The sequence below is a fragment of the Alternaria arborescens genome, assembly GCF_004154835.1.
Source record: "Alternaria arborescens strain FERA 675 chromosome Unknown contig_44, whole genome shotgun sequence".
Lineage (NCBI taxonomy): Eukaryota > Fungi > Ascomycota > Dothideomycetes > Pleosporales > Pleosporaceae > Alternaria > Alternaria arborescens.
Genome location: NW_021167899.1, coordinates 15,563 through 29,985, shown reverse-complemented (window position 1 = coordinate 29,985; position 14,423 = coordinate 15,563). Strand labels below are relative to the sequence as shown.

General features: G+C 49.4%; 4 protein-coding genes across 4 annotated transcripts; 1 reads left to right on the top strand and 3 right to left on the bottom strand.

Annotated features, from left to right (window-relative positions):
• Window positions 1–925: 925 nt before the first annotated feature.
• Window positions 926–2,873, bottom strand: AA0111_g11118 (hypothetical protein; the record flags this gene model as incomplete). Its single annotated transcript, XM_028644947.1, has 2 exons — window positions 926–1,479; window positions 1,535–2,873. 2 exons carry the CDS (start codon window positions 2,871–2,873, stop codon window positions 926–928), a joined length of 1,893 nt encoding a protein of 630 aa, XP_028501253.1.
• Window positions 2,874–3,806: 933 nt separating this feature from the next.
• On the top strand, window positions 3,807–6,188 carry AA0111_g11117 (hypothetical protein; the record flags this gene model as incomplete). Its single annotated transcript, XM_028644946.1, has 8 exons — window positions 3,807–4,380; window positions 4,438–4,643; window positions 4,693–4,807; window positions 4,861–5,119; window positions 5,171–5,389; window positions 5,454–5,670; window positions 5,726–5,879; window positions 5,935–6,188. 8 exons carry the CDS (start codon window positions 3,807–3,809, stop codon window positions 6,186–6,188), a joined length of 1,998 nt encoding a protein of 665 aa, XP_028501254.1.
• Window positions 6,189–9,749: 3,561 nt separating this feature from the next.
• On the bottom strand, window positions 9,750–11,965 carry AA0111_g11116 (hypothetical protein; the record flags this gene model as incomplete). The annotated part of the gene is made up of 2 exons (XM_028644945.1): window positions 9,750–11,632; window positions 11,680–11,965. 2 exons carry the CDS (start codon window positions 11,963–11,965, stop codon window positions 9,750–9,752), a joined length of 2,169 nt encoding a protein of 722 aa, XP_028501255.1.
• Window positions 11,966–12,838: 873 nt separating this feature from the next.
• AA0111_g11115 (hypothetical protein) lies at window positions 12,839–13,984 on the bottom strand (the record flags this gene model as incomplete). The annotated part of the gene is made up of 1 exon (XM_028644944.1): window positions 12,839–13,984. The coding sequence occupies one exon, from the start codon at window positions 13,982–13,984 to the stop codon at window positions 12,839–12,841; it is 1,146 nt and encodes a 381-aa protein (XP_028501256.1).
• Window positions 13,985–14,423: the final 439 nt, after the last annotated feature.

Below are 14,423 nucleotides of genomic sequence, written 5' to 3'. Positions count from 1 at the left end.
TGTTAGTAATTACAATGGAGGCCTTAGTATCCGGCTCAGACTCGTGACCCATGGCGCGCACAGGCAGTAAGGTCCATGCCTCCGTAGCTGCGCCGCTACGTCTGCGCGACTGATGTAGTCCCGGTTGTTCGTGTTCGTAGGTACACAAGACACTATGGCCTCGGTCTGTGCCAGGGTACTGGCCACAAGCATACCCAAGTAGTAGTTGCAGAGTCACCTACTCAGCGCAGAGACACACGCCCAAGCATATCGTTCTCGAGACTCCTCACCATGTAAATTATCTGACCTCTCCAAGGGGATTCAATATTAGTAAGAAAGGCTGGCATCCGGTGTAGCTATCAAGTGTGAGATCAATCGAAGCAGACAGGTCTAACGCTTTGGTGGAAGCGCCTACCTAGCGTACTGATGACACAAACCCTCCTAGAAGATATCATTCGGACACTTGATGCCAAAGGATGCCTCATACCCTTCAGCCTCAGTTCGCTCATAGAAGCAACCCCTTGGCTTAACAATGGTGAGTCGATTGCCAGTAGATAGTGCTTGAACACAGTTTGATGCACAACCTTGTTGAGAAGTCTGAAACAGCCTGCTACGATAACGCGCGCTAAGAAACATTCAGGCTATTCAATGCCACAGCTTCGTCGCCTGGAGCGATCTGCAACTCTGTTAAAGTTTCGAGCACAACGGAACCTTTCCATCGCGCCTTTCCCGTTTACATCTGGGCTCTTGAGATACCTATCTCGACCACAAGATAATCAAGCAAAGGGGACTTGGTACAAGCAAAAGGTATCGAAACTTTGAATTCATCAGTACGGCAAGTACTATTACCCAAACAATAAACTCCATATACTCCCAAACAACGCACACATAACAAAGCATTCCCTACCCTCCTCGCCCGTCAAAGTCTTTCATATATGTGCCCAGTCTAGGTAGCGTCGATGTTCCCGTCGTGCACCAGCACAATAGCCTTCGCGACGATTATGTCATGTTCCAGAGATGGGCATGCCTTTAGAGGCGGAGGAAAGAAGCTCTTCGCCTGCAATAGTGCTGCAGAGATGTCGGCGTCTCCAGGCAGCTTCTTCGTTGGTGCCTGCACAAGTCCAGGGAACACGCAAATTGATACTTTCATTTTAGCACATGTTAGCGGGTCCAAGCTGACACCATTTTCATCCTCTGCATCCATCCAAACTGGATCGAAGTCCATTCCAGGAATAGCGAAATGGATTTCATATTCGAAAACGCTCAACATCAGTGCTCGTTTTAGGCTGAGGGCATGTTTGACCGCTTCAACCGACATGAAATCGAGATGACGAAATGGAGAGTTGCAGCTAACACCAGTGGTGAATTCTCTAGCGCAGGCTTCAAGGCATTCTCGCATTTTCTGGATACGATCTGGAAGGACCTCGGTCACGAAGGAAGGCTGGTTGGTGAAAAGCTGGAAGGCAATTGTGTCGATACGCCTTATCTCTTCTCTGTCTTCTGGAAGCAAAAGGTCAGTTGTAGATATGATATGCCATCACGTGTCATAACGTACCTGTCACAGTTCTATAGATTTGGAACGCGCGACTTGCAGGCGTCACTTCGCACATGGTCTCAGTCCCGCAGAACAGCAACTGGCACAAGACAACTGCCAGTAGATGCTGCGCTGCGGTCGGATTGTCCAGATACAATTGACGTGTACATATCCACGGTTGTGCTTCGTATGCTCCCCCCTCCCTGCATTTGGCAAGATCATCCAGATGTGTGTTCGAGAAAGAGCCAGTCATAGCCAATTTTATACGCGAAACATGTGCTCCAGTACCCACCATGGTTTCCTTCAGTGGTGATCGAATGCGACGCCAATCTTCAGCGAGCTCAGATGGGAGAGGCAGTGGTGGAAATCCTACCTTTTTCGCGTAGTCGCGTGACCCAATCAGATCTCTGACGGTTTCTTGATATCGCTGGCGAACGACGTTCGCTTGCTGCAAGTCCTTGATAAGCCTACCTAAAGCATCGCTCGGATTCTGTTTGATGGTTCTCTCAACAAGCTGCATTGTTGAGAAGATCTCTTCAGGTATCTTGTTCTTAGGTCCAATTTGCTCCCGAAAGACCCAAGTTATGCATTGGATAGCCATCTTCAATGCTTGTTCTGTGTTGTGTCCCAGTTCGGACATGGACTTGACTTCCCCTTCAAGGGCCTCCAGCCGTTTGTGTAGGTGCGATACAGTATTTCCCGATTCCGGACTTCCGAGTTGCGCTGGTAGGTCTGATTCTGTCGTCATCCCCAATGTCACAGTCTCGGGGTTGGGAAGGTCTAGAGAGGACGCGATGTCATTGTGAGGAACGCTGTCTGCACGTTTTCGTTTTCGATCGACCTGGCTGTGATGGATGATGAGACCACTGTTCTCTCTTGAGCCAGAAGGTCTATCATGCAACGAATGTCGGTGATTATCCAATCGACGCTTCTTCTTTGTCTGCCGTTTGCTGCGCTGCTTAACGTTAGGAAACATTCTCAATACATCTTTAGATGTACTTGCCTGCGATAAGCCGGCCTGCGATAGTGGAATCTCTTTTCTACGTTTCTCCAAGACGTCGAGGCTCAGATTCTCTCTACCGTATTTCATGGCCTCTAAGATGGGCCCGGCTATCGTGGCGTCCTCCAGTACCACAGTACCGTGGGCTATCAAATGCTTGTAATGGATTCTCGGGGTCTGCTGTTTACAGATAGCCTTGAGACGGGTCACAATCTGCGACTCATCGGGCACTCGACCGGTCTCCTCGTTGAACTTGCTGTGTATCGTCTGCCAGTAATCCTGTTTGTTGGCAAGGCACCAATCAATGTGATTCAACACCACCACTGTTTCGTCGTCCGTCCATCGAGAGTATTTCTTCATCACGACGATACAATGTGATATGTAACAGGAATTCAGGACGATGAACGGAGTTCCATGGGGAATGGGGATTGGGCCCTGAGAAAGCAGCCAGAAGGAAGAAAACACTTGGGTGTTCTTGGCAACACAGAAGAGAAGGACGAGTGCCTGACCGAAGGCCAGGCACATAACGGAAGTGATAAGCCTAAACGGTGTAATAATTTCAACGCTCTCATTTGGAGTTTTCGCAAATTATTTCGGAAACGTTGCCCCTGACAATGTAGCAATGTTGACCAATGTTAGCCCTTGATCGGCCGGGGTGCTTGTCGGTTGCCTTGTTTCAGGCGAATTCAACTACGCCACAACGATCCAAGCCACATAATCCGATATGCAGCTTCATCACAGAACCAAAAGAGCTGCTGCGATACGAATTTCTGAAACATTGAGGACTAACTTGCATCATGCGTTGTCCCAAGACAACTGCTTCGATGATAACAAGGATAAATTTGAGAACCGAGAAGAGATGCATAACACCAGTCATACATATCGGTCCAAGCTCGATTGGCGTATCGTATTGAGCTAGTGACGTGCCAGACGCCAATGATGCAGACGCTGCTATGATACGCGTGCCAATCTTGCAAATATTTTAGGTCCGAGGACACCACCCAGTTCCTAGGTGCAGCTGATACTTTAATTAGGTATAGCGGTACTTTAGACACAATATTTCTTAGCGTACCTTCCCACAGAGTTGACGGGCTTATCTACTTCTTCCTCTCATGAACACGACCTGCTTTCCATCACTTCTGAGACGCGATGGCTGAAGTCATGTCGGATGTCAAATCATCAAAGGGAAGAATCATTAGACGTCCAGTCAACGAGAACTTTGTCACACTCAACATAAGACGGCCCAAGAAGCGACGCACCTCCCACCCATGCTTGGTTCCGCAAGTATCCAACATGCCAGACTCTGGCGCTGATAACACCATTCTGCGAGACTCCGTTAAAAGGATGAAAGCCGCTCACAACATTACACGTCAGACATCCGAAGCTACTCAGCCATCAGTCATGGTCACTGACCGACCTACTGAACCCGACTACCGTATTGCGCTCGATTTCGGCACGACATATACTAGCGTTGCGTTTGCTAGAAAGGGTGACCCGACTATTCACACCATTGACCAGTGGGATGGAGATTCTTGTCAACAATCCGACTACAGGCAAGTTCCAACGGAAAGTGTCTATAGCCTTGCTTCCAGGCTGCACGGTTACAAAGCACAAAGCTGGCAGGACGAATTGAAACCCAATGACAGAATTGTTGCTCACGTAAGGCGAATGAAGTTGCTTCTTGACGATACGGGTTGTGCCTGGACTCGGGATGCTAAGGGTGATGTTGCGAAGGAAGTACAGAAACTTAAAGCTCATTGCTTGATAGAATCCGAGCATGATATCATACGACACATATTGATATATTATTTCCACCGCATCAAGCAAACTCTGGAGATGGCTGATAGCTTCATCGATGATAAATCTGGTATTTGACAGTGCGGCCTGGCAGTTTTCTATCGTTCCTGCTAACACATAAGTCTAGTTGAACTTACGTTCTCTGTACCAGTCTGCTGGAGCACCATGGCGAATGCGTTGATGAGCAAATGCATTGAATCAGCAATGCAAGAATCTGGATTTGGTTTGATCCGAGATCAACGTGGTTCAACAGTCAACCTATTCATGGTGAACGAAGCTGAGGCAGGAGCTTCATACGCCCTTGAATCTAATCAGCGCGATGGCGTTATCAAAGTATGTGAATGCGTTCTATTTTAAAGGACAAACATGCTAACATGGTCAGCGTTTGGGAGTGTTTCTTCTTGTCGACAGCGGCGGGGGCACAACAGACCTTGGCCTATATCGAACAACGGAAGTTGAACCCTTGCGCCTCGAAAAAGAGATAAACCCTCCTTCCGGTAGATCAATCCTCAAAACCACGAAGGGGAAGCGGAAACTGACTATATCTTAGGGGCCATGTGTGGATCAAGCGATCTTAATGAGCGAATGCGAGCGTTTGCGCTATCCGATCTTCGCGATCAAGAATACCTCGCCGCAACGGTGACTATCGAATCCATTGTCGACGATTACATCATGCCAAAATTTGAAAACGAACACAAAAGATCCTTCCAGTGGCGTAACAGATCCCAGCGCTTCAGATTCCCACTCATGGGTCTCCGAGCATCACACAATAACCGACGCCTATTGGATGGGCGTTACGTATTGGACTAGTAAGTGGTTTAAATATCCTGTTACAAAAGTCTCTCCGCTGATCCACCAAGCGACGACATGTGGAACATTTTCAAACCTTCATTAGAGATCATCCGAGATCTTATGGAGGAACAGATATCATCCGCCTCTACGAAAAACATTGTGGTTGATTCCATTGTCGTAATTGGTGGATTCGGAGACTCTCCAGCCTTGAGAGAGTACCTCCGAATATGGCTGAATTCACTCAACCACAGAAATGGCTCCCTGATTGACATGAAGTTCGCTCTCGCGTATGTTGCGCACCAGGAACACTCTTATTTCATTGACGCTGTTATCGCTAATTCATACTACCAGAAACAAAGGAGCTTCTGCGATAGCTATGGGTGCTATCATGCGAGCCCAAAACAAACAGCTTGGACCGGAACGTATCCCGACTCAGAGTATTGGGATCTATCGCCACATCAATTGGGAAGAAGACTCCACAGATCCATGCATCACCAAACAGAAGGCACAGAAAGATGGAGAAGGGGAATATGTCATCAAGAACACGATTCTGTGGATCCTCAAAAAAGTACGCATGAGCTCTGCACAAGTCGGCTGTCACGTAGACTGACTTCTTTTCTCAGGGCCACGATGTGATCCCGCGCGTACACCGAGTCGAAGCTGTGGTCCGGCATCTATTCTCAGAGGACACAAGGTACTGGAAAGGACAAGAACTCCTCTTCATTTCGGATAGTTGCACGGAGGACTACTGGCAGCGCACATCCAAACACAACAAAGGTTAGTGAAGATTTTATCGCTACAATATAGCACGATGCTCATACACTTCTTCTAGGAAGGACTACGCAGCTAGGCAAGGTTGTCTTTGATGTGACCGATCTCAAAGAGCATCATGTCAAAGCCCACAAAGAGAAAGGGTTGTCTACGCAAGACCTGAAGATCCGCGTAGAGGTGCTCCTCCAGATCGAGATAATCGGTAGAGACTTGAAATTCTTTGTTCGATGGCCAGCGAACCGAGAAGGGAAACTGCTTCCTGCATCGCGAAGTTCCTTTTCCTTAGCTGCCGCCTTCAAACCTGGTACAGAATGAGGAAGCCAATGACGGTGGCCTATAATGAGCTATCTTCCTTGAGTTCTCTCTTTTTCACATTGGTACATTCGATAGAGGAGTTTGGTCAAATTGAACATGTGGAGTAGGAAGATTCTAGGTTACAATCACATAACGTTTCTGAACATGGACTTTCTGGCGATTGCAAGGTGACGCCGCAATCGACCCGCCGGCGCCCGATGCATCATTCAGTGTGAAGAAAATTGGAACGGTACCTCTTGGTACTTTCATAACGCCGTCCGACTTTGCATCTATGATTGGTTCGCATGCTTTCCGATTGATTTTCATGATCAAACGCCGTGGCAAACGGTTGTACCGGCATTGTGCCAAGCGATGTCTACAGCATGCTATGAGTTTCCAAACCAGAGGGAGGCTCCAAAATGATTTCATTACCCTTGGATTGATGGCTCGAGTGTGACTCAACAGCTTTGGTTCTATCCAATCAGAATGTGAAGGATTCTGCGTCCCGAGATCCCCTGGCGCCGCGGACGGGGAAAGCGGAAGGGCTGAAGGTGCCTTGGACGCACAGTCTCTACGGCGTGACACTGCGGGCTTTCAGCCCGCTGATCGGCTCCTTGAGGAAAGACGCGCATATATACACCCCATGTTCAGCATGCCGCTCAATCGCAACATGCAGATATGTAGAAACTTAGTGGGCCCAGCCGCGGCCTTGTTTACCAGGAAGGTTTGGATTTCGAGCAACCATAGCTGCATAGTCTGTGGTTCAAACGTCAGCCTGAATCCTTTACGCCACCCTGGTCAATCTGTAAGGCTATGCAGCGGTGGCCAAAGCTCCAAGTGTTTCGTGAGGTGGCTGCCTAGTCTTGGTCATAGCGTGTCCTACTGGGGCTACGGGCTGAGCAAGCGCAGAGTTATGCATTGATCTGACGATTGCTATGAAATGGCTCCATGCGCTGGCCAGGACATACGCCGCATTGGACATCGTTTAGACCATGGCTGCTGTAAGTTATTCCCGTATTGTTTACTCAATACCTGTGTGTTGTTGGGGTTATCTTTTTCTCGATTTGTCCTGGCCTGCTTTCGCTCCAAGGTTCTGGAGAAGCAAGGGAGAGGTCCACAGTCCATCAAACCGGTCAATCATCCAGTCTAGTAGCACCAGAGCGTTGGCAGGGAAATGGGAGTGAGCAATACGAGCTTGACCATGCTCGATGTGCTTTGGATACAGAGCGTCCATGATCTTGTGGATGTAATCATGGACGTATGTGCGACGCAGGTCGTCTCAAAGCTAGTTGGTCAACATGGTACTATGCGGGTGGGCTGTGCCAGACTGTTTCGATATAGACGAAATAGCTAGTAGGTCAAACTACTCTGGGAAACATGCTGTTGTAGGATCGATATGAGTTCCTAGTCTTGATGTGGTGCACTGAGCATTCCGCCGTCTTGAGCTCCCATAGGCAGGGGAAGAGCTGCGAGTAGCAGCTCCTAGCAATCAGGAGGCAAATATAGTCTGCTCTTACTGGCTCGATCAGACCGCGGTCTTTCTCGCCGTGCCCAGTGTGAACATAGTATCCAGTGGCTGCAGTTGCGCGATTATCGGAGGGATCGATGCTTGGGCATGTGTCTGGCGTGTGGCCAGCGGAAAGCATGGACTGGTCTGACTACTGTGACTCATGGCATGCTTTGGTGCATATTAGTAGCACTTCGTCTTACATGGGTACGGTTCGGGCGGTTGCGGTGACTCTGTTAGACAGGTTACAATACAACAGCGCGCGGAGGAGTGTTTTAGTCAATTAGAGGTCGCTTTATTGCGCTAGAATAGTATTATAGTAATTTCAAAAGAGCGTCTATGCAGTGCTAATAAGCTAATGCAATTTCTGCGCGCGGTTCAACTTTCATATAGCGACATCTACGCGTCTAAAACCCCCTTCTGGTCCGGGCCGTATACAAATGCTTCTAACATTGTTTACACACTTACCTCCAAAAACAATATTAAAATACAATGTCCTGTCTTCTCTTTTCTAATGCACTCTATGGAGAATGATTGAACAGAATTCTTCCTGCATTGAACAAGTACTGCCAAGGTACCTTTTGTGCCGTCCAGCTCTTTCCACTCGGTCTCGAAAGGTCTTGGAAGTCCAGCATAGGACCAGTTTGGCCTTATGGCTGACCAGTATAACCCACGAAAATGCGCGGGTGTGGCACAATCGATGCGAAAGTTCATCATTATGCAAAGCGATAGTACCTACCGAGGTAAGCAGTTTGCTGTGCGCAGTATGTATTTGTTCCTACTATGAGCCTAAGATGCTACTTGAACTCAAAAGTGATGCTACCATTCTTATTAACGCGAACATTGCACTGCGTGAATTCAGAAGGGGGGGATGAAGTGCGTGCGATACTTCGTTCTTTACCTGTCGCTCAGGAATCGGGTGGGGCGGAGGCAGTGGTGGCGGCAGGTGGTGTTTACGTCCCATCAACGTTGACATTTCACGCGCTCAACAACATCATACTTCGATAGTACATGATATAAGTATAGAGATGGCCCGAGACTTGCATGGCATCATCCCTCGATACATATGACAAATAAGGTGTTTGCGTTGTTAGCAATAAGTCAGGTGCGCTAAGCACGTTGGGTACCTAGGTAGTCACCTTTGCGATCTCATCGGTCTCGAAGCAACATAATTGACGCATCATGGATACTGAAAGCCGCTTGGAAGTCTCTTCCTATTGGGGGAGATGCGTTGCAGTGCCTTATATCTTTGCACTGGCGACCGTGATAGGGTCGCAAACTTGGGTCGTCGCAAGCAGACCTTAAGAGGCTGTTGTCTTTGCATGCCCGCAACCGCAGCAGAAGAAAGCGATGCAGCATCTACTTACTGGCTCATTCAGTCTGTCTGAGTCGCTCGATACCGCATGAGTCTTTCTGCTTGCGAATCTCATGTTGTCGCGGATGCATGTGCGTTCAAAACACGTCGGGTGTATGGTGGTATCTAGCAGTAATAATAACGAACTGTGACAGGCAGCTTAGGCTTTCAACATACCTGCCATCTCCCCATGTGGGATGCATGAATTGATACCGTTAGGCTTACGCTTTTGTGTGTTTTAGTAGTGGACTAAAGGCTGGCATGGTGGGCAGGTTGAGTCGAGACCATACGATCTGCAGAGAAAGACACGCAAGGATCCATTTGCTGGAAACTGTGAGTATGAGCAGGTGCAAGAACTCCTTTCCTTTGTTTCTCATTCTCTTTCGGTGTAAGATAGGTAGATGAGCCTAAACGGAGACAAGCCAAGCGGAAAAGGCATCGGACATGATGCTAACAAACAACACGCACACAAAAGAGGATAGCAACAAAAAAGTTGATTCTTTCTGCGTTCGTAGCAAAATGAGCGTGATGCGTAAAGCGTTATGATGTATGTACAGCGACATAGAGCGAATGTGATGGTGTATATACATGAACATGAAATGAGTGTGTTAGTGCAAGTGCGCACCAGCGTGAGATGAGCCTTATACAGGAAGACCAAGGAAAAAGGATTGGAATGTAGCCAACGACAACTAGATCAAGATCAAGCTGATATCCTCACCGCCTACACAGTGACATACTCCATGATCACAGAAGTCACAACCGTAGTCCTCCGGTCAGCAGGCGCAGTCGGCTCAGGCGCTTGCTCCGACACAGTTGGCGCAGCAGACACAGGCACCTCTGACACGATCTCCTTACTAGAAACCTGAACAGCCGTCGACATCGGCGTGGACGTCTGGGTAGCAGAAGCACCAAGTGTCACATACTGCGTGATGACAGACTCCACGAGCCTAGTTTCAGTCCTGGGATCCGCCGGCACTGACGCAACATCCGGTGCTTTCTTCCACTCGAACTCGCCGGTGCCAACATTGTACGATCCACTCGCCTTGTCAGCAGGGAGAGTCGAGTTAGTGCCGTCAGGACCAGGTCCATCGTATACAGGCGGGTTGCCTTCGATGTCGTCGTTGTATTCGACATCGCCGTTCCAGGTAGGCACTTCGGTGTCGGACTCTGGAATGCTGACTGGCACGTTGAAGACGGTGACGTTCAAGCCAGCCGGTGGCTTGTTACGTGGGATCTCGCTGAAGTCCAGAGCCTGAATGCGCCAGCTGAACTTCTCCTTCAGGTAGGCTTGCACAGTTTCTTTGTCCAGGCTCTTGAGCTCGCCGGAAGCATGCTTTTGCGCAAGCTTCTCGGTCAGGCCAATGTTACCTGTGACGATGACCGAGGAACTCATCCGTGGAGAAGACATGGATGCGAGCTGACCAACATAGTTGGAATCCGTTGGCCAGTCAATCGGGTTGGAACTTGGTTCACCAAGGAAGGCGCGAACGGAGTACGATATCTTGATATCGGTTGGCATATTGACTTCACATTGCCAGTCGATAGCCTGTGCCGTACGGTTGTTCGTGCCACCGCCTGGAGCTGGGACTGTCAAGTTCTTGTCGCTCAAGCCCTGAGTCTGAGCCTTGTACAAGTGGTTGATGGAAGATGTAAGTGTAGCGTTGCTAGGGTTGTTGGCAACCTCAGGGTAGGTGTACCCAAAGGAAGTCCAGTTCCGCGAAGTGGTGGCAGTCCACATATCGCCGAGAGCGTTCATATGGAATGGTGCCAGTGGCGAAGCAGTCCCGAGAACACTACCCCGAGGGACGGCGAACGTGCCTGAATGTTGTACGGCGTCTTCAATCCAAGTATCAGGATAACGGGCTTGATACATGGTTATGATTCGATCAATGTTACAATGATGAAACCAGAAGATAGGGTCAAACGCCGAAACCTCGACAATACCCATATGACCCAATCCGAAGACGTTGTGCAGACCATCGTGAAGTGTCTCGAAATTCCCAATCTTGCCGCCATTCGCCTTGTTGCTTACTTGACTGAACGGCTGGTAGGTCGTCAACAACTTGTAAAGCATATCGCGAAGGTTGGGTTGCTGTTTGCCGACTCGCGCGTTGACATCGCTGTTACGGCTAGTAGCATTGGCAGCATGCGGATCAAGTGGGTACCGAATAGTGTGGTTCCAGTACTTGAACTCGAATTCGCTCAAAGGAGCAAAGTCATCGTACTTCAAAGGATGGAAATCGTATCGATATAGCGGGTTCGGGATGTCCGCTACAGTGCCATTGGGGAAAGTGACAGTTTGCGTTCGGCAACGCACACTTTCAGGTACGACGCCTTCCTGGGCGTTCGGCGGATCCATTGCCCAATCCCAGTATGGAAGACGCACGCGTTTGGCGATGTCTAAGGCCTTGTTACGGGCCTCGCCGATAGGATACTCATTGGCAACGTCGACAGCGCGATCATGGAGAACCTGCTCGAACAGCGCAAGATACGGTCGGTGCCAGGGACCAAACATGCTAGACGTATGAGGGCAGTAGCCCATCATCTCTTGGCCAGCTGTTCCATTTACGCCGTCCCATTGTTTGAAGGGCACTCCGTGTATCCCTTGCAGGTGTCAGTGGAGCTCTCTAGTAGCAGCGGGAATAGCATACCTGCAACCTGGTAGAAAGAGGTCTTTTGACTCTGGTCCATAGCCTGGAAGCGAGCAAACGCCTGGATAAAGATGTTCCATAGTTCCGTGTCTTTCTCAAGCTCGCGGAGCTCCTGTCGCGGGTGCACACCCGTTCCCTGGACTCCAACGACACTGAAGTAGGAGCTGTCGTCTGCCTTGGCGACTCCGCACGAGGGGCCGTTCGTTGAGTTGGATAAAGCTTGTACATTTCCGAGTAACGAGAGCAAGGAAGCAAGACCAGTGAGTGTAGAAAAGAATGAATGCATGATGGCACAGCCGGTAACGAAAGGAAGAGATCGTCAAGATCTGAAAGAATGAAGATGCAACAAGTTGCTGGGGAAAAGACTGAATGTCACTAGGACTGAAAGAAAGACTGGACGAGCGATGCTGTGGTGTGCAACTGAACAGCGACATGATCAGGTATATAAGATGCCAGTAAGATGAACGGCTATTCGCACAACCCACTGCCTGCCCCGCTCCGTGTGCGTGACGTTCCGGGCTGTACCACAGGTACTTCATGCGTAGGACTATCCACACCTTCTCAATATGCATTTGTCGCGACACATGCACCACTGTTTCCTGGTGTATCCTTGCAAGTAAGGTGATGTTCGAAACATGTTTGGTTTCTACGCATGAAAATGCCAAGGACGGTGGAGCGCGAATGACAGACAGCCAGAACACCAAGTAGAGTTATTGTAGGATTGCTTCAACTGTAAGTTCTGAACTGCAAAACTCCATCATCACTGCGCTTCTCGGTCAATGTGATCATAACAAACACATAGCCCAAGATGTGTGGAGATGGATGAAGCAGATGGTAAGGGCACTCCATCTCTATCGAGCGAGTGTGTATCCAAACTTTGCTACGAGCCAATCGTCTCCCCTCGGAGCCGTATACTGATTGTGGCTGTGACGTGGAGAAGGTGTGCGATGTTGATTGTCTAAGATGGCAGGGCTGCAGCACAGGCCACCGCGGCATGGTGCGACAACCACGAAGAGCGAATTGACGAGCAGCCGAAATTCAGGCACCTGCCAAAATCGGGAGTGACGGATGGACATGAAACATGCGACAATTGTTATCAGCACGTGGTGATTGCTAACCGGCAAATCTGGTCTCATCGTGAAGTTGTGGGGAATGCACTTTATACACTTTCCATAGTATCGGGAGGCATCGAATCATCGACATCAAAACTTCGATGAGTCCGTTTCGCATATTTTCCTTGCTTTGCGGCGCTTCCTTTTCTCTTCCTTGAGCCTGCACTATCAGAAGCGATATGCATCTTTGCCCATCTCTTGACCCTTTTGAAGCTGTCAGCTACTGGCGCGGGTAGTTCACCTAGCTGAGCAGATGAACCGGCGCCACCTTTTGTCAAGACGTCGATGCTTGTTCGTGCACGTGCGATAGTTGGGTTCAGAGATTGGCCAAAAACGTTGTCGCCGAAGGACGTCAGCGCAATGTTCCGGAGAAGAAGAATGTCGCCAACTTTGATGCTCTTGAGTGTTTGAAGGAGCAAGTTTTGAACACGATCTTGCTCGTTGTCTGACTCTCGAGGTGGACGTAGCCAGAATGTGACCTTGAAGTTCGAGCGTGTATCGTCCGCGACAATGATCTCCCATAGCTTCATTTTGTATCCACCTTTCCGCACAAAGACTTCTTTCTGTTCGGGAGTTGCTGTCACAGCACATAGGAAATTCGGCGTAGGCGTTTGCGGGTAGATCGCTCGCAAGCGCTGTGCACTGGGAAGTGACCCAAGGGGTGTGATGGCCATCTTGGGTGGAACCTGGATGTTCACAGTATGCTCACCGACCTTGCTCGGGCTACTGAACTCAGATGCCGTAGTTCCGAAGGAAGTAGTCAGGAATGATGAGGAGCTGATAGTCTTATCAGTCATGTCATCCGGTAAGACTTGAGACGATAACAACGTATCGTGGAACATGAGCGACTGCTCAAGGAAGCTATTCGTGGCCAATGAGGCATCTTCGAAGGCGATCTTGGACTCCAGACTGGTTGTGTCTTCTGGTAGAAACGAAACGAATTCCTTCACGTTGGGGAGCGAAAGATCTGATGTTTCGCGACCTGGGCTACAATCTGGAAGGATAGGCTGTGACCATCCGGTTCGAAGTCGGGAGTCTTCGAACGAAATACCACGCCATTTGATGACTGCTGTCGAGTCATTAGTAGATGAGAGTGTACTGCTTGCAGCATCAAAAAGACGACACTCCTCGACTGGCAGGAGCGTATCATCATCGAAGTTTAGGTATCCGCGCAATGGCGCCCCGTTGAGCATTTTGAGCCACATACTGCGCGACTGACGCGTCTTCGCGTACGTGTTGTTGAGACGCGTATCAGGCAGAAGCCACGGCGACAAGGCAACGGTTCGCTGGGAAAGAAGTTCTATCCATACGCGACTAGCGTAGGGGAGGTGTGAGCGGTGCTTACGTAGGTGGAGCCGAGTAGAGGTTGCTCTTTGGAAGAGTCGGAGAAAGTGAGGAAGTCCGGCCTCGTATAACGGTAAATCCGAGCATCTGTCGCGTTATCTGATGGTGCGAGCTCCGAGGGCCGATACAATTCACCGGAACACCAAAAGCAATATAAGGAGCGGTCAGCGTCTTAGTGAGCGAGTAATAAGAACAGCTTCTCGATATCGTTGTCGTTCAGTTTAGGCTACAGCGGGCGACAACGGGCGACTTTGCATCCATTCCAGGTACCGTCAACGACTACTAAGC